Below are 19,477 nucleotides of genomic sequence, written 5' to 3'. Positions count from 1 at the left end.
TATCGACACTATTGGAGCCACTCTCGTCCGCTGCTTTGTTTCACAATTATGGCCCCCTTCTGGGAGGCTTGCCCATAATTGAGCCATGCCATGAGTCACCTTTGTGCTGCACAGGAACAGCTGCCAATGGGGCAGGGTTTCCCAAATTCCTCGCGACCCACCACGCGTTAAACCAATTTACTCCCCTTTCAAATACAAATTAACTCGTTCCACGCTGCACCCGCCCGATGATTGGTAATCGCGTGCCACGTGGTGCGCCATGCAATTTACGCCGGCATCGTCACGTGTAACACGTGCGCACGCACACACTGAAATCTCAATCTTCAATTTAATTGGCTCGATTAACGCAATGCGTTAATTACCGCGCGGTACAAGTTCTATAATGATTAATGCTGACCACAGTGGTAAAGAAAGCATCAATAATGCGCCAGTGCCCGTCAAGCGATCTCGGAGGAAAAAATACGCATTAAGGCGAGAATGAGTCTTCTCTTGCCGGGGACAGGCATGGGAAATTGCCGAATTTCCCAATTAACAATGGGATCCAAAATGTTCCGGAAGATGGGTTCGCCATTGTTTCGTGTGGCTGATGTTGTTGTAGAGTAACAACTACAATTTCACATTCAGGTGGCCAAGCCAGGCAACATCGTCCAAGGATCAGCGGAGTTGTATCGCCGTGATGTCTCCTTCGTATTTGTGGATTGGGCATTGCGTCGTTATACATTGTGGACGGTCTCTCCTGGGTGACCACAGTCACGCACTGGAGTGCTTTTAAGTTTACTTTTGTGCATCAGGTTTCCGCATCTACCATGAGCTTCGTGAATGATCAAATCCAGTGATCTTCTGCGTTGGGTCTTTCACAAAGTGTTTGCGAGTTATTTTTAACTCCATTCAGTTTGTCGAGAGAGGTAATTGAGGTCATCAGCTGTCAACCCATACGGTTTAACCATATTCTTGTACAGGGGAATTGAGATTTCAGGTCCATACGGCGTACAGCCGTTTCAATACGAGAAACAACAACAAAATGTTTGTCTTCATAATAAAAGTTTTTAGGTTAGATCTCGTAAGTATAAATGTGTCTTAACCCTCCACGACCCGACACAGCCAGTAATGTGTCCCGTAAACAAAGCGCCAATTAGTTACTACTTCAGCCCACCAGTGTGTTGGAGTGTAAATCCACAACATTTACAATTTAAATATTACGCTTTGCTGGTAATTACATTAACCAGAATCGGGGGATTTGCCAGAATAGTGAAGCAATCCACCTGCTTCTGGTCTTAAATAGAGCAAGATTAGGTCATCATTCAACCAATCAGATGCAGAGCTCAGAGGCGGAGGAGGGGGGTATTGTAATTATATATTAGTAATTAGTTAATTAGCATGTGTTTCCTCTATGAGGAATGCAGTTGTAAGATGTATTACTTAATAATACGCTTCTAGGCCGCACTCAGCCTGTAGCTGTCAGAGGGGTTAAAGCTACATGTATTTGTCTCTCAATTCAATGGATTCTAGAATTAGTCTCGGCCAGTAATAATTAGTTTTACATAACACTTCAACGTTATCAAAATCAATTGAGTGTCCTTGGCAAGCATGTTCTGCATCTGCCGACAGTTGTGTTTGAGAGTATTTGATATTTCTTTGGTGTTCGTTTAGTTTTACGCTGTTATGTCTCGTCTGTCCAATATAGCATCTGCCACTTAAGCAATTAATCAGTAAAAATGTTCTTGGTGTGGTTGTCACACCTGATGATGATTGCTTGTGTTGCAATCGAAATGTGATATAATTTATTTTACTTTATATCTACGTAACTTTACCGAAAGAACCAAAGAGTATGGATCCCTGCAGTCACGAAAACTTCAAATCTAGATTGATTACACACCTCTCGTTGATAACTTAGGAAATTAATCTTTAGTATAAGATGCTATTTTTATTTTATTTTGTATACCATGCCAAATTTGACTCAGATTTTTTAGTTTTTTTCAAAACTTTAGCTAATTTGTTAATTACTTCTGCAATATATAGTATTTAATTGTTTTAATAACCTGATCGCTTTCAGCAGTATTGCTGTTCGATCTTCGGTCGATCTTGCTTTGACATTCAATGCTGTTAATTTGAGCATTATTGTAGCCATTTAATCGTAGCGCTTCTTTAACATTTGATATTTTTCTCTGGTGATGGGACTTTGTAGGATGAACGTTGAGATATAAAAGGGCCCAGGGTGGCCAATAAGCTCTGAATTGGTCTATAATACGGTAGGCACTGATAAGGGGTTGAGAGGTATGGGTCCTGATAAAGAGTCCCTCAAACAACGCAATCTGGCTGTTGCCTGATGATGCCGGTTGTAATTACTGGCAAAACGTCGTACTCAGATTGTAAATGTTGTGGCTTTGCTCTCCAACACACCGCTGTTGTTGTACTTGTAACGAATTGGCACGTTCTGTTTACGTGACAAACCTTACTAATTGGCTGTATCGGGTGGTGGCGGGTTTAACGACACATTTATATTTACACGATCTAACTCAACTAAACCTCTTATGATATTGGTCTCGAAAGCCAACCACGTGTTCAACACTTTGAAGCGTTGACGTCACCATACACGCTGAAGTGACAACGGGTAGACGTCATCAGGCTGAACGCTGACCCCCACCCGCGCAACGCGGGCGCGGAGGTGACGTCACCATGTACATCCGCGCGATGACGTCACCAGCCGGATTCGTGGCGGGTGACGTCACCAGCCGGATTTGTGGCGGGTGACGTCCCGCATTGCCTCGTGGGCTCTTGTTGGTCAGATCACTCCCCACGAACCGCACGAGCAACACATCAACTGCCCATGCAGATAGAGTCACGCGGTTATGCTCCGGATTACAATACGCACTTAACCATGCATTCTAAAGTTAGACGTTTGGGGTGCGTTTCATTATGCGGTACATATGTGTAGGTGTGTTAAACCAAGGTGGTTTAACAAGTTTGGTGGTTTTCTTGGTTCTTTCGGTAAAGTCACGTAGAAGGGAAGTAATACAATAATATAAATAAAACATAATAAAATAATTGTATAATATAAATACAACATAATAAAATAATTGTATTATGTTTTATTTTTATTATTTTATTACTTCCCTTCTACGTGACGACTTTACCGAAAGAACCAAGAAGATGAATCCCTGCAGTTACGAAAGCTTTAAATCGAAATTTAAGTTTGGTGGTGCGTCTTATAATCCGGTGCGTCGCCTTCTAACCCAGTAAAAGGGGCGGAGCCCAAATAGCAGGGAGGAGAAGAGAGTAGTGGGCGTGGTCTCGATGCGGAGGGGAGGCGGGGCGGAGTTTGCGCGGGAAACTTCTGGAAGAGAGCGCGCGCGACCGCCCTCGTTCGCTTTCTCCCCCCACCGCCCCGCCGTGTTACGTCACGTCCGGTCCCGCGGTGACGTCACGCGGTGCCATATCCGGGGCTCGCGCGCCCTCCCGCGCTCAGTCCCCGCCCCGCGCCGAGGTGAGAGCCGCAGCTCTGACTCCATCCCCTCAGCAGCATAACCCGCTTTATTATTATATCTCGCTATTGCACTTATATTTAAACATTCTAGGTAACTTCGATATCTCTGCAAGTATTTTTTACATCAGGTTTTTAATTTTAAATATTTTTTTCTCCTCAATTTGTGTTAATCTTTCAAGCAGCCTGTTATTATGGCGCCTGCTCGGTATTCGACCAAGCACGCCTGTTAATGATATTTAATTGAATTAATTTCCCAAGGTAATTATTGGTGGTTGTTTAATGCCGCAGGTCTGAGTCCCCCTCTCTCTGCTCCACGGAGCCGCGCGTCGGGACCTCGGCAGCCGCAGCAGCCGCCTCTGCCTCCGCCTCCTCCGTCTCCTCGCTCTCGCGCGACCCGGCGGTTTTATGTCTTTATTTTGCGAACACGGTACGTGTCCCCCCCCTTCCCCCCGGTTTACTAATGAAACTCGCTCGCGTTTGTCGTGGAGAATAAGCCGTCGCAGTTTTAACGCCTTCGTCGTCGATTGCCTGCCTGTTGACGCGGCCCCTTGGCGGCTGATTTCGACGTGTTTCGTGATGGCGCGCGCTGTCGACGGTTCGCGGTTTTTGTTAAAGAAAAGCTTCGCCGAGATGCGACCGGTGGTTGTTAAAGAGGTCTGATGTTGAAGGCGACGACGGCTATTAACGTCGTGGGGTGGTGGTGGTGGTGAGGGGGTAACCGCGTCTCGTCGACGCGACCCAACATGGCCGGAGGCCTCCGCACAAGATGGCGGCGGCGGTGGTGGTGTCCACGCTGCATGACGCAGGCGGACGTGAGCGGCTGCTCGTCCTTGTTTCTGTTTAGGCTGAGTCCACCTAGGTGCGGGATGGGTTAAAGGGCGGGGGTGGTGGTGGGTAAGGAGGTCGAGAGAAGTGTTTAATGCGGAGCGGATGGGGGATTGAACGACGCCGCGGTTCGTAGCGAGGTGTGCGTAGGTGGTCTATCGTTCCTCATCGCCTCCCATCATCGCCACTCATGTGACCCCGAACCGAGACGTTCTCCTGTGGCGAACGAATTCTTGGCGCGTGTACTCCTGAAACAAAAGACAATTGTGTTCGCCCACGTGGTGTGTGTTAAACGTGCGCACGGACTCGGCCACGTGTGCAATCCAGTCTTCGGCCTTGGGTGAGCGCACGCCCCTTGCTCTTGTCCATTATACGGACACGAACTCGTGCCACGTTCCCCCCCCCCACACCTTATCGGGTATCTTTGCTGTATGACTCGCCAATCCCTCAAGTTCGCTCGCCCCTTTTTCGCGCCTCCATTCCACTTAATCTGTTAACACCTCGTAGTCTTTGTCTCAATTCTTGCTATTTTAAATGTGGTTTCGCTTAATTCGTTAGTATTTTATCATCCGCCCTAGGCCTATAACGTGGTCATTGACCTCCCTGCTTTATGTAGCCGTGTTGATGGGGGGGGGGGGGTGGCTTTTACCAACCTGTACTTTAAAATACTTGTCGATCATGTTTAATCCCAGCCCAAGCGGGAAACGACTCTCACCTTTTAGTCGGCCCCACATGTCTACACGTGGGTCTAGACACTCCCAAGGGCAAAGTCTTGGAGGGCCCTTCGTTCCAATCCACCCGCACCCACGTGGTATCCTCCGCAGTGTGTACTGTACATGTGCCTAGCACGGTCTGCCCGGTTTCGATGTATAGCGCCTTTGTCCTTAAGTCCTAAGCGTTGCAACGTGTGGTTTAATCTGTTACCTGTACTTGCATGGTTTTATCAGTGCATGCGCCTATTTATAAACTGGTAATGCCTATGCGCACGAAAGTGAACGACTTGAGTATGGGCCGATTAAATCGCGCATCGTGTACAGGTATCTGTGCAATGAAGTTAACCACAAATCTAACGCGGGAGTCGAGGATTCGCCTCAATTTGACTACGTTTAGCTCTGCTTATGCCGCCGTATTTTGTGCGTCACCGGCATGCAATCGGCATATATCACACATAGCAAGTAATTGATGCATACTTGAGTGAAAAGGGTCGTTTTTTAAATGCGTCAATGGATGAGTCAACGCGCCGCCTAATGAGTTGATGGGCGCGTATAGAGGGAGGGGATACGGCCATTTCAGCAGCAGCGGACTGCATCCGCAGTGACGCGGCTCGCGCATAATAACGTCGGGTCGCGTCGAAACCCTGTCTCCTCCCCCCCACCACGCGTCCTCTCTCCCCTCCAACAGAGCTGTTTGGCAGCCATTGCAACCGAAGTGGAGCGAGAGGCGACGCATTTGGGCAGAGCCACCGCGGCGCGGAAGAGATTTTCATGTCCGAGCCGAGGCTCCGCGTCAGCTGTGTGTGTGGAGCGAGCGCCGAGACGCAGCGCCAGCAGCAGAGTAAGAAGAGCGAGCCGCGCAGCCGGAGAGGAGCAGCTGCCACCGCCGCCGCAGAGCCGCTCAGCCCACCCCCCCACGCCCGCCAGCGTCGCCGCCACTACTACCGCCACTGCCACAGCAATAGCCACAGCAGCAGCAACAGTCACAGCCCGCCGTTGGCCGCGCGCCCCCACTCGCCATGGCGCTCAACGTTAATCGCAGCGTGTCCGACCAATTCTACCGCTACAAGATGCCACGACTTATAGCGAAGGTCGGTTTGGGGTGGGCTTGGGTGTGTGGGCATTAGACATGCTTGTGTGATGGGTGAAGTGAGACTCCGAGACCCACTAGCGTCAATCGGAATATTTATACTGGAGGAATCCGATGGGCTTTTAAAGCTTTTTCACAGATGTACAGTATGTTACTGGAATGTAGAAGCGAGCGATATATTTGACCAATTGATATATGGATTTATGTTAATTGCAGCAGTGCCAACATGATTATTTGGAGTTTGTTAAAATGAGCTTTTTCAAACATGACATGATTGTAATTGCCCAATGTCAGGCTAGCCATTCCAGCAGTGCCAGTTTGCTATCCTTGGCCCAGCACAAATCAACAACTAAAGATGAATCGAATACGGCTGTGGCTGTCCACATTGAAAAACTATGGGTATAACCTTCACCTGAAGTTGAGGAGAAAGCTTAACTTAGTGTTTGTTTAGTTTGGCCGTTCTATATCTAGCAATTATATATTATAACGTACCATGTGACTGTCAACTAATTCACTTTTGCACAAGTTCTGCTAAACAAAGCAACTAGTCAATGGTTCTGTTAGAGACCAGTCACTGGCTGCGTGTTGACTGGTAGTCTAATTTAGTCTATACCATTTGTGCTCGAGTTTGCACACAATGTTGAATTCTTTGATATTGTTACCTCTTATGGTTAAATGCGTAATTGGTACTCGTTTGCTAAAATGGTGGGTTCCAAATGCACATGTCTGCTGGACCTGCGTTTCACTGTTCCCTCTCCAGGTCGAAGGAAAGGGAAATGGCATCAAGACAGTGGTTGTGAACATGGTTGATGTTGCCAAGGCTTTGAATCGGCCTCCAACATGTAAGTGGATCTGTGTAACTGCACGTGAAACTTGCACGCAGACATTTTCTTCCAACCGGAGTGGTTCCGTCGTCCACCTGACAATAACTGTTCACCACTCCCACCCCTGTACGCGTCACAGATCCAACCAAGTACTTCGGCTGCGAGCTGGGGGCACAGACCCAGTTTGACGCTAAGAACGAGCGCTACATAGTGAATGGCTCGCACGAGTCGAACCGCCTGCAGGACATGCTCGACGGATTCATCAAGAAGTTCGTCCTTTGCCCAGAGTGTGAGAACCCTGAGACTGACTTGGTGAGTGGTTGTTGGCGGTGGAGTTGGAGGGGAGTGTACGGTGGGGGGGCTGAGGAGGTTTGGGGATGTTCGTCACTTTACGGAGTGGAAAATAACGTTGACAATCTGACGGCAATCTTGAGTTGACACATGATCACGAAGAACAGATTAGATTGACCAATATCATTACAAAATGAGAGCAGTGACTGTCAAACAGCTTTAGGCTGCTTTGCTCAGACAGGCAAGCTGCTGTATGTTGTGCAATGAAAGCAATCGTGGAATTATTGTGGGAAGCGGTGGCGTATGATTAGCCATTTACACTCCAGCATTATTGGCGGTGAAGGTGGCCAGTATAGTACGAACCACACAGGTCCCTTGTTTGCTGTTCGAGCCTTTATATGTGCTTCCTCACAACACTTTCCACAATTGCGTGTTCTTCAAGGAATATTTTGTTTTGTGCAACAGCATGTGAACCACAAGAAGCAGACCATCAGTCAATCCTGCAAGGCATGTGGCTACCGTGGCATGCTGGACACAAAACACAAGCTCTGCACCTTCATCCTCAAGAACCCGCCTGGTAAACTCCATGCAGACACAACATGCTCCGGTAAACAAATGCTTCACATGAGGCTGCTGCATTGTTTACTGGGACTTTTAAAACATGCTGAGATTGTAGCGCTATGTTGGTAATTTAGTATGTGGTCGTGTAAAAATTGGCTTCACGTTACTATAGGGAATGCAGTATAGTCTTGTTGATGCAGTAACATTCAGGTTTACAATCCCAAATTGTATTGAATTCATAATCGATCAAAATACAAGTGTCTCGGCTGTACAAAAGAGTGGTGGTTCTGGACAAAACAATTGCAGTGCAAGCTGAAAATGAGTTGTAGATGGCAGTGAATTATAGTTGGAATAGAGGCATGTCTGACCTTGAATGGGGGAATGGGTTCAGAATTTTGACTTTGTATAACGGTTTGTTGTGTGAACAGAGATGAGCGAGAGCACGGCCAAAAAGGACAAGAAGGAAAGCAAGAAAGGAAAAGGCGAGAAGAATGGCTCAGTCTCGAGCGCTGCGGCGGAGAACGCAAACCAGCGTGCCAACGGAGAGGACATCGATGTCCCTGAGGTGGTGAGTGGCGCTGTCAAGTTGGGCACTGGGGAGGGAGGGGGGTGTTTTGTGGGTCACGGGCGTAAATATCGATCTTTGCGACTCGCAGATGAAAAAGCCTATTGCAAGTAATATCTATAGTGAAATGCACATGGTAGCGTGATTTGCATTTCAAAGATTCAGTATGGAAATCATTTACAGTGAATTCAGTATTTGGATTTTATTTAAATGGAACACAGAAAATTTCCCCCCAAGTCATGTTTTTAAACATTTCATTTCTGTGACCCGAGGCAGGAAAGTTGTAATTTTTTTTCTATCTACGTGACTTTACCGAAAGAACCAAAGAATACAGATTAGTTGTTTGTGGTGGAACCATTGTTTTTTAAAGCCCCTGAGATCAAAACCGCTTGGCCAGCGCAAACCAGTCATGTAATGGTGCATACGCTGGTAAAAACTACGCATCGTCAGGTCTAATTATGACCTAGCATTGTTGCCGCTCCAGAACAAACGTGTGAGCGCTCAAAGAGATGGCTGATGACTCGCAAGCCAAACGTTGGCTGTATTGTATGGATGTTTGTAATGAGGTGGGTCGTCTGTAAGGTGTTAATTGTACACTGGGTTGTGTGGTCAAACCAGGTCTTGCGAGGCATGGCGAGTGTGGGTTATTGGCACATGCTTGTGTAGTGAGATGTGTAGGTGTTTTACGAGGGCTTCTTTAGAAAGGGCTGGTTTGCGGATGTATATAGAGCCCGCTTGCTAGGTGGCAGGGGTGAGGTATTGGATCCTCGACTTGGACAGTGATGGTGGTGTCTTGCGCCATCGCCGCACACGCGTCGAATAGAAAGCAAGGGACAAGTCCTGACAACTCCTATCATTTTTCATTGCTGAAGGGGTTGCCCCCCTACCTGAAAATCCTGGCTCCGCCTTTGTCTTAACATGTTCTCATTTGGCAACATGGAATAAATGGCTCTTACGAAGGCTTGCTGGGCAAGGTGAGATGTAGGTGCCTTTACGAAGGCTGTCATCGGGGTGCATATTGTGTGGGTAGGATGGAGATTTGAGCGGAGATGGGGGTTGTATTAGGGCTCATTTGGGGCTGGAATGTATGAGGCTATAGCTAGGCTTGTTTATCAGGGCAGGTTGTGGGCAAGTCGTGAGTGCTGGTTAGGGAAGGTGAAAACCTGATTCTTAACGAGGCCTCACCTATGCAGGCTGGCACAGTCGATGACGACGACTGGTGCGATGACACGTCTGAGGAGGCGCAACGGCGCCGCATGGACGAGATGAGTGAGCACGCCAAGATTCTCACCATGACCGATGACCTGGAGAAGCCCCTGGAGGAGAGGATCAACATTTTTTATGACTTTGTCAAGGTACCAGACATTGGCACGGGTGCCCCCTCCACAATGCACTAACTGGATTATTGCAACCTTTGAAAAATGATGAGTTTTGTAATGGGAGATGGATTCTTAATTTATAACTAATCCTGTTTGTTGGTGATAGAAAATCGTTATTCATAATCAACGTTTTTGGGTTAGATCGCGTTATTTATAAATGTGTCGTAACCCTCCACCACCCGACACGGCCAATCAGTAAAAAAGTGTCACGTTGACAAAAGACAATTAGTTCACTGCTTTAGCCCACCGGTGTGTTGAAGCGTGAAACCACAACAATTTACAATTTGAGTACGACGTTTCGCTGGTAATTGCATCCAGCATCATCGGGCAATTCGCCAGAATGGTGAGGCTCTGCTGTGTCTCCCGTTCTTATATAGAGCAGCAGCAGGGTGACGTCATCATTAACTCATCAGGTGCAAAGATTTGAGGGGGGGGGATTATTGTAATTATATACTAGATTAGTAATCAGGCTATTGTTACGATGCGAGTTGTAGATTAGTAATCATTTGGAATGTGTTTTATTGTGATTATGCAACATTAGTAATCAGTTAGTGTTTGTTTCCCTTATAAGGAATTGTAATATATCTTATTTAATAATACGCTTCCAGGCCGCACTAAGCCTGTAGCTGTCTGAGCGATTAAAGTTATTTCTGTTTCTCTCAATTTCAATGGTCCTTCTTTGAATTCACGATTACTGAGTGCTGGGGCCTCATTGCTAAATGATGAGTAACAGAAACATTACTTTTTTTTTGCAATAAATAGGTTTTTTTATTGAGCCATATAATCGAAAAAATAATCAGTAACTGCTTTGTCCTGCATTTAATATGGTCAATTAACACATGCAAGATGAATGAGACTAATCGGTCACGTCTTGTGGATGGTCCTCAACATAAGTGGAATTGAAGTTCTTGAAACACAGCCACTAGTGGTAATCAACTGATAGGGATTCGACTGGCCACCATGTGGGCAAGTGGAGAGGGGTAAGCGCTGTGATTATGGCCACAATGTTTCAACTTGCTCTGTGGCGATGTTGTGGTGTGTGCAGCACAAGCGCGATGAGGGCGTCCTAGAGGGCGCAGACAAGGAGCTGGTGGCCGAGGCAGAGCGGCTGGAGGTGCGCAACATGGCGCCACTCATCCTGTCAGAGCTGCTGCTCGACGAAAACATCCGCGACCAGCTCAAGAAGTACAAGCGCCACTTCCTGCGTGTACGTCCGCTGCGAGTGGCAGCAAGACGCACCGTTGCTTGGCCAGGCCACAGCAGCCAGCACACACGACACTTGCAGACCTTTGCACCCATCATCATCTGTGCCCTCAAATGTTGTAGTTTATTTTTTTTGAGTTGATCACGTGGCTTTGTCTTTGCAGTTTTGCCACCGCAACCTGAAGGCCCAGAAGTACCTTCTGGGCGGGTTTGAGTGCGTGGTGCGTGTACACCGGGACCAGCTGTTGCCCAAGGTGGCGCACGTTCTCAAGGACATGTACGACTCGGACCTGTTGGAGGAGGAGGCCATCCTTGGCTGGCACGATAAGGTAAGGGTGGTACTGGCTTTTGAATGACAGCTGTTGGAAAGGGCCCCAGATTCTGTTACGTTAGACCTGGTCTTCATAGTCGACTTTGGGTGTTCAGTCCGCCCACTTTATACGTTTGGTTATTACCCATTGTCAAACTATGATGTCTGAGCGTCATGCTTAACGAGAGATGCATGCACATTCGTGCAGGTTTCAAAGAAATACGTGTCGAAAGAGCTGGCCAAGGACATCCGTACCAAGGCGGCCCCCTTTGTCAACTGGCTCAAGGAGGCTGAGGAGGAGTCTGAGGATGGCGAGGATGATGAAGATGACGATGACAAGGATGTGGAGGTTCGAGCAGCGCGTTCACGTATACATGGGTGTGGGGCTAATGCAATGGACGCGTGTTAAGGGCCACGCGAACCCTGCTTTCGAAAGTGGCCAAGTGTTTTTCCATCGCTTGGCCATTACTAAGGCAGGGAGAGAAACAGGAGGATTTTACCGTGTTTGTGAGACGTGATTCATTCTCACCAAACCTCGTGGCCTTCTTACAACTGTATTCAACATAATGTTTCGTGCGATTGACTAAACCACTTGTGTGCTGCATAGCATTGACTAGAGCTTAATGGCCCCATATCATTTTCTCAGGTGGTGTACGACGAGAAGACCACCCACCTGAAGGTGGAAACCATCAAGAAGCCAGTGCAGGCGGAGGAGGAGGCAGATGTCGACATAGACGCTATCTGATACCCGCAGCGTGCGCAACCAGAACGGATCCCACACAACGCGCAGTGGCAGAAGGCGCCACTGCGTGCGTGGTGCCCGCCAGCACGAGAGTCACGCACCCCACCGTTGCCCCCCCCCTCCCTCGCTCGCTAGCGCTGTTGTAGTCTAGAGCGCAGGCTCACAAGCTGCTGCGTACATCGCTTCCGCATGATGCCCGTACAGGCATGACCCCCCCCCCCCGCTGCCTTGCAACGTGCGTGGCTATCTCGTGCCACCACACTCCGGATTCTGCATTCTCTCTCGTGCTACCAGGCCCCTTCACTCGCCTGCCTTCCCTTCTCTCTCGCCCCTGCATCCACGGCTTACAACTGGTGGCATGGCTATTATTAGTCGAGTACTTGTGTGTTTTTTGATAATCGTAAACGGTGTTGCTGATTGTAGTTAATGTACTTCTAGGTCGGTGATGGTATAAAGGAAGAAAGTGCTTTTTTTCTTTTATGAATGCTTCACAAATAAAATTTTGCCTGTTTGCGTTACTGAGTAAACCGAGCTGCTTGGCAATCTCTTCTGTCTGAATAAAAAATTGTGCTAATGAAATCTGCTATGTTCATTGAACTGTCTGCTGCTATGCGTTTTCTGCATTGGTATTGTGCCATGTCAACTTTTGCCCCTATGAATTACGATACTTCGAGGTTCGAAAATGGACACCGATTTTAATATTCAGCATGGTACACGCTCAAGTTGATGCAGTCTGAATTCACAAATTATCATTGGTCAATCCCCTGCTGGATGAGGCTAACCTTGGGGTGGGGGGTGGTTGAACTGCTGGTGTGGGTGGAAGAAGAATCTTGCAGATTTAACTCGCTCGAGCAACGGTTGGGAATTGAACGGAAATTCGATTTCTGCTCCATTTTCCAGCCGTAAATGTGGACGCGTTAATCGGCAAGGAGAATGGTGGGCTAATGTGGGTACTTGTGATTTCCAAACGGGGGGGGGGGGGGGTTAGCCAGTGGAAGAGTAGGCCAAAATTGTCGCCTAATTATGCTTTTAATGCCACCGAGTTGTGCGTACTAGCTTGACTCGTTCTTTCGTGGGACTGAAACCACTGCTTGGGAAATGCGCACCTGGGTGACCGCAAACGATGCCACTGGGTGGTCTTGGCGGTCGTGGAAGCTGCACCATGTGCTTTGTTAAAATTTTCCCTAAAGAAAACATCCCTTGGAATATAACCCTACCATGTGGAAATATAGCCAAAGCCTCGCCTTGCTCCAAGTCGTGATACTCGAAACTGCACCTTTGTCAAAACCTTGCTAAAATGAGTGCACCGTTAGAATATTTCAAGTTTGTTAAGTCGGATGAGAAAAGCTCAAGGATAGTCCCATTTGCAAGAGTGACATGGGCCTCCAAAATTACGAGCCAAAAATTTAAGTAGAACGAAGCAAATGGAAATTGGAGCAGAAACATGAAAAAGGTTCGTCTTGATTTGAAGCTTTCGTGACTGCAGGAATCCATACCGTGTCACGTGAGAAATTCACGAACATTTAATTCCCTATAGCGTAAGTTGGCTCGAGAAGCCTGTTTACGTTGATCGCAGAGAAATTAAGTTGCAGAAACATTGGGTGATGTGTGTACTAATGTAAACCGACAAGGACATGCGTACCTGAGTAGCCTGGGGTGCCAACGCTTGAAAATGCGTGCGGCCCTCAGAGTAGTTAGATTGTGCACGGGCTCCTCTGTGGTATTGCTTCGTTGATTTGTGCTCAGATTATATGGCACCGTAATTAACCTTCATTTGCATACATCTCGCTCCATGCTAAGGATGCAGTGGTATTGTGTCATCACCGATTCGGGTAAAGAATCGTTTCAAGACCTTCATCTAGGCGTTGTGTCCTTGGCTGTCCGAGACGAGTATTGACGCTTATTAAAAACGCGTTTCCATGAAGGTCAGCGCTTTTGTGACATCGCTGGTGACATTCGAACCCAATGTATAGGGGAGTGACGTATTGGTGGCATTCCTGCAGCGCGCCTGATCGTAACTTTAAAATTGTGTTCATTCACGTGTAACAAAGGCAGGTGCGAGAATTTGTCCTATAATTGGCTGGCGTCTTTAAATACCAATCCATGGTTGGAAACAGACCATGCGCTCATTCACACAGGGAGCTGCAATGGTAACACTTTTACCTCGCAGCAAGAACGCCCTGGGTGTGACACCTGGCACGGGCGATTTGTGTGTCCAGCGAGGACGTTTTCACCCGGTCTGTATGGGGGTTTCCTCCCAGAGCAAATGACATACAAAAATACAATTGCTGTTGGCCAAACGTCCCGTTGCAGGACCCTCTTGGAAAGGTAATCGGACTCCTTGTGACCTTTGGGTAAATATGTGCACCTCGTCCGAGTGACTTGACTAGACACTTAATGAATAAATACAGTCGACTGTTTATGATTCGTTAAGCCAACTGCTTGCACATTCTATGAAGATGGTAACCCTTGGAATAATGTGACGAAACCACAAGTTCAAAGACAATCTATTCTTGGACCTCGGGACGCGCTGTTACGCAGTGGCATGTGCATCATGCAGATGTTGATTCGCACAAGTATTGACAGTGCCACATTATCTGGATAAGATGCACGCCAGGCTTGTGCCTGGTGTCAATAAAGTTATACAATTGTGGTCACACAGAAGTTTATTTCCCACCGAGTGAAGCCCACTGGGATAAGAAGCTCGCTTTCACGGACGACTTGTTCGGCAGACGTCAACGCATTCCACGATTACAAATATTTAAAAAACCAGCCATGCCTCCAACTGTGGCCTGAGATTATAGGTATTCAATTCGAGATCGCTGTAGGCAGAAGAGAAGACAGTTCTTGAGCCGAGATTTGAGCAGGGACTTGAAGTCGACAGCTTGGACGGCTGGGAGTAAGCTGCCTGTTTGCAGGGGCAGGGGGGATCGACGGCACGGCCTCACACCAAGCGGAGGTTGACTTGGGGTCTCCCATCCTCGCGGAACTGAATCGTAGGAGTCGGGTCGCAGGATCGGTGGAGAATGGGTCAAGGCGAATGACGAATCGGCTGCAGGGAGGCGTAGGGTGCAGCGGTCATTGAACCAAGGGCACCTTGGTTCAAATGACATACAATAATACAATTGGTGTTGACCAAATGTCCCATTGCAGGACCCTCTTGAAAAGGTAACCGGACTCTTTGTGACCTTTGGGTAAATATATATGTAAATACGTATACACCTTGGTTCAATGACCGCATTGTCTTGTTTGTATTTGTGGCAGTGCGCTACGTTTATTTTGGCCACGCATTAAACACGAGTTTCCCACCCCCGAACCGAGGGATTCGAATTGCGTCGCCTATCGCAGTGCGGTTGGGCAAGAGAGGTCGGGGGCTCACTTTAAGGGTGTCAAGTTCAAGTTAATTTATTAGGTCTAGCCCTGTGAGCCATTCGGCTCTTGAATCGGGTGCAACCGCAACAAACAAAAAACAAAAACATGAACAAGAAAACATCTTAAAGTGACTATGTGCAAACAGAAAATCCAAGACAAGACAGCAAAATATTGCAGAAAAAGCACCGTACACCAACACTGTGTGCAAAAATCCCAGTGGTATGCAAGTCAAACAACAACAACAACCACAAGACAACTTAGATTAAGGCCATCAGTCTAACTCTGTACTACAACAAACAAACATGGCCAAACCAAAAAACTTTTCGAAAATCACCAAAATAAAGCCATAAAAGCAATGAAACAGTGATCATAGGAACTGTGACCGAATTTTCAGGTTCCAGAGATGACAAACGAAGACAACTGAATCTATATTTGAACGAAGACGACTGACCTCAGCTCGGCGCCAGTGGCATGGGCAGCGGTTAGCGCGCTGCGCTACGAACCGTGAACCCGAGCTCACGGTGCAACACCAGGAACGGTTATCTGAACCAGTCCTGGGCCTCTCCTAGGTCGACTCAGCTTCAAATAAGTACCTGGTACGATATGTAAGCAATGGTCACTAGGGGAGTGGTGCTGGTCACCAACCCGTGGAGGCCTTCATACGTGCCACTTGCAAACAACACTGTTCAGGCCATACACGATAATACACCCAGACACACAACAACCGCCATTCGCCACTAAGTGGCGGTGACGTCACCACGACGCTTGTGCCAGGCCATGTGCACCCTGAGGCCACGTGAAGTGTTGAACGCCCGCTGGCAGGAGGTCACGGGGCAGACCCAGGTGCCACGGGTCGACTGACCGAGATGACCGAGATGACTGGCTGATGCACCACCTGTGCCCCCTACTGTGCCAACTTGCTGTGCTTTAGCCACCCGGCGCTCCGCTCGTTGTTGTGAGCGTCGCTCCTCCGCCCTCCGTTGTTGTTGGAGGGTCACTGCCTCCAACTGCCCAGTAGCGTCCTTCACGAGCCTCCTCCACTGAGGCCGATCTTGACACCGCTGGTACCAGTCATAGGCAAGTCCACTCAGCTCCAAGTCCTCCTGTACCACATCACTCCATCTCTTCTCTAGCCCGTGTCGCGCCCGTTTAGCCCCCTGGATCCGGCCGAACAAAAGCTGTTTAGGCATGCGGTGGCTGGGCATGCGGGCTACATGACCCAGCCAACGCAGCCTTGCCTGCCGGAGGAGCTCACTGATGGGACTTTGCCCAGATCTTTCAAGGACTTGTGAGCTCCTCACACAATCCAGCCTGGTTAAACCCAGGATGGATCGTAGGCAGGCCAGCCTAAATGTTTCCAACCGGCGAAGATGCTCCACTAGGGGGGTCCACGTTTCGCAAGCGTAGAGAAGGGAGGGAATGACCGTGGCCGAGAAGACCTGAAGCTTCGTGCGGAGCGACAGACCAGGTAGCTTCCACACAGCGTTACGCAACCGATGAAAAGATATTGCCGCTCGACTGATTCGGAGTGAGACCTCTGCTGATAAACTGGAGCCGGTCATGAGCACACTGCCCAGGTATGGGAAACTCTCCACTCTCTCCACTACTGCCCCATCACCGATTGGGAGTTGTGGGGGTGGAGTGCCCGATGGTACAAAATACCCAGGCAGGTGCTTAGTTTTGGTGGGGCTGATGGTAAGGCCCCACCTCTTAGTGGCACACTCTAGTCTCAGCAGCAGCGTCTCCAACTCCTCTTCTGAATGAGCAGCTATTACCAAATCATCGGCATACATAACGTGGTTGACCAATAGGGAGCCATCCCTTGATCGCACCCGGGCGTCGATCAGCCTCCCATTATATCTGTACCAAATGGTAATTCCCCCGGTACAGCTATTGAAGGCTTCACGAACTACGCAGTCGAAATAGATGTTAAATAATGTGGGAGCCAGAGGACATCCCTGTCGCACCCCAAGGTGTACAGGGAAAGGCTCCGACTCCCGGCCACGTAGTTTTACCCGGGCCCGCTCACCATCAGGAAGGTCCTTAATGATCGTGAGCAGAGGGTCAGGGACTCCGAAAGCACGAAGAACAACCCAGAGCCCAGTCCTACTGATGGTATCATAGGCCTTGACCAGGTCAATAAAGCAGAGATGTAGGTCTTTTTGGAATTCCCTACACCTCTGCTGTAGCAAACGGACAGAAAATATGGCATCTGTGCAGGACCGCCCTTTCCTGAAACCGCATTGGGGCTCCGCAAGCCTCTCCTCAGCATGCCTAGCAAGGCGATGTTGAATAATCCTTGCCAGGACCTTACCCGGCACACTGAGGAGTGAGATGCCCCTGTAGTTGTTACAGTCGGTACGGTCCCCCTTCTTAAAGAGGGGGACCACCAGGGCATCCTTCCAGTCCTGCGGAACCCGTCCAGTGGTCCAGACTGTTGTTATGATGTCATATAGGGCAGTCTGTGCACAAACGCCACCCTCCCTCAGCATTTCGCTTGGGAGATCATCTCTGCCCGGTGCCTTCCCTGGTCTCAGACTCCGGATCGCCCTCAGTACTTTCTCAACAGCTGGTACCTCAGCCAGCCACTCACAGGGGGTGACCTCTTCCAATATTTGAGGCACCGCAGCCTCAGCAGGGTTATCCCCACTTTGTGCCATGATGTTTTCCTGGCTGAGAGATTTTCCCTCCCCCAGGACCTCACAGAAATGCTCAGCAAATCTGCAAACCTGTTCCTGGGGGTCGGAGATTGGATCACCGTTTTTTCCTCTAATGATGGTAATAGGTGTGGCGCTACAGGTTACTTTTTTGATGGAGTTAAATAGTGATTTGTGATCGCGGGCTACTGAGGCAGACTCCATCTCCTCAGCAACCCGCGACCACCACCCATCCTTACAGCGCCTCACGGCTCTCCGAACCTCCGAGCGAAGACTGCGGTAAACCTCCTCATTCTCTGACGTGGGATGCTGTAGGCGATGAGAGTGGGCCTGTCGCTTTTTCTCAATTAACCTGAACACCTCCTCCGTCAGCCAGGGTTCCCGGGGAGGTCTGGACCGCGTACCCAAAGCAGCCATTGCAGCTGCATGAGTCACAGTCTTAAACCTCGCCCATTTACCCTCGACATCAGGTGGAGTGGGGGACGATGCCAACCCCAGCTGCAAGCGATGATGAAATTCTCGCTTGCAACTTTCATCAGCTAACTTAGACCAGGCCACTTTTGGTTGGAATGGGATCCTGGGTGTACACCCACCACCGGAGTGGAAGAATGGCAGGCGCATCTTACAGATGACTAGTCGATGGTCAGAGGGCAGATCAGCTCCACGGTAGGTCCTGGTGTCAAGGACATGGGCTCGCATCCGCTGGTCCGTCACTATGTAGTCCAGCAGATGTTCTTGCTTGGACCCGGCATGCATCCATGATGTTGTGTGGATGCGCCGATGCCGGAAGAGCGTGTTGGTAATTACAAGCCCATGGGCTGCACAAAAATCTAGCAGCCTCCTACCGTTATTATTGAGCTGATCTGGCCCATGCCTTCCAATCACTCCAGACCAGGTGCCAGCATCATGACCAACTCGGGCATTGAAGTCACCCAACAAGATGACTCTGTCCCGAGTGGCCACTTTAGCCAGCACCTGTGACAGGAGGTCATAGAAAGCGTCCGACTCATCGGCTTTGCCTGCATCCCTCCACGGATGTTCGTCTTCGGTGGGGGCATAAGTAACCACGACCACCACTCCTCGCCTCTGGTTGATGGGAAGGCGAGCCCAAAGTATCCTGGGGCTTACAGCTTCCCACACCTCACCGCCACGCTCCCACGCCCCCTTCATTCTTTTGTTCAGAAGAAGAGCCACACCCTGTTGTTTGGCAGTCTCCTGCCCCGAGTAGAGGACTGTCCACCCCTCATGGTGGCAGGAGCCAGAACCGGTCCACCGGACCTCCTGAATGCCACAGAGATCCAGGCGGTACCGGTCCAGCTCCCGACAGAGGAGTGGCAGCCTCTCCTCCGCAGTGAGCGTTCGAACATTCCACGTGGCCATCCGCAATGGTTTTTCGTTGTTTCTGGAGAAGCCCCGAGGGTTAAAATTCAATCTCCTGGCTCCGCCAAATGGGGTTTGGCC

The 19,477-nt window shown here is 49.1% G+C and overlaps 1 protein-coding gene and 1 non-coding gene across 2 annotated transcripts; both read left to right on the top strand.

Moving 5' to 3' along the window:
- Positions 1-3,405: 3,405 nt before the first annotated feature.
- EIF5 (eukaryotic translation initiation factor 5) lies at positions 3,406-12,566 on the top strand. The gene is made up of 12 exons (XM_078868111.1): positions 3,406-3,484; positions 3,773-3,911; positions 5,711-6,113; positions 6,873-6,954; positions 7,076-7,248; positions 7,693-7,804; positions 8,217-8,356; positions 9,547-9,708; positions 10,778-10,939; positions 11,100-11,264; positions 11,454-11,594; positions 11,892-12,566. Exons 3-12 carry the CDS (start codon positions 6,042-6,044, stop codon positions 11,988-11,990), a joined length of 1,308 nt encoding a protein of 435 aa, XP_078724237.1. The 5' UTR covers positions 3,406-3,484; positions 3,773-3,911; positions 5,711-6,041; the 3' UTR covers positions 11,991-12,566.
- On the top strand, positions 11,667-11,796 carry LOC144941921 (small nucleolar RNA SNORA71). The gene has a single exon (XR_013639293.1). It is a non-coding gene; the product is annotated as a small nucleolar RNA SNORA71 (small nucleolar RNA).
- Positions 12,567-19,477: the final 6,911 nt, after the last annotated feature.

This window comes from Lampetra fluviatilis, chromosome 25 (assembly GCF_964198595.1).
Source record: "Lampetra fluviatilis chromosome 25, kcLamFluv1.1, whole genome shotgun sequence".
In the NCBI taxonomy this organism is placed as follows: domain Eukaryota; kingdom Metazoa; phylum Chordata; class Hyperoartia; order Petromyzontiformes; family Petromyzontidae; genus Lampetra; species Lampetra fluviatilis.
Note: the sequence above shows the minus strand (reverse complement) of the source record. Positions and strands in the feature narration are given on the sequence as shown.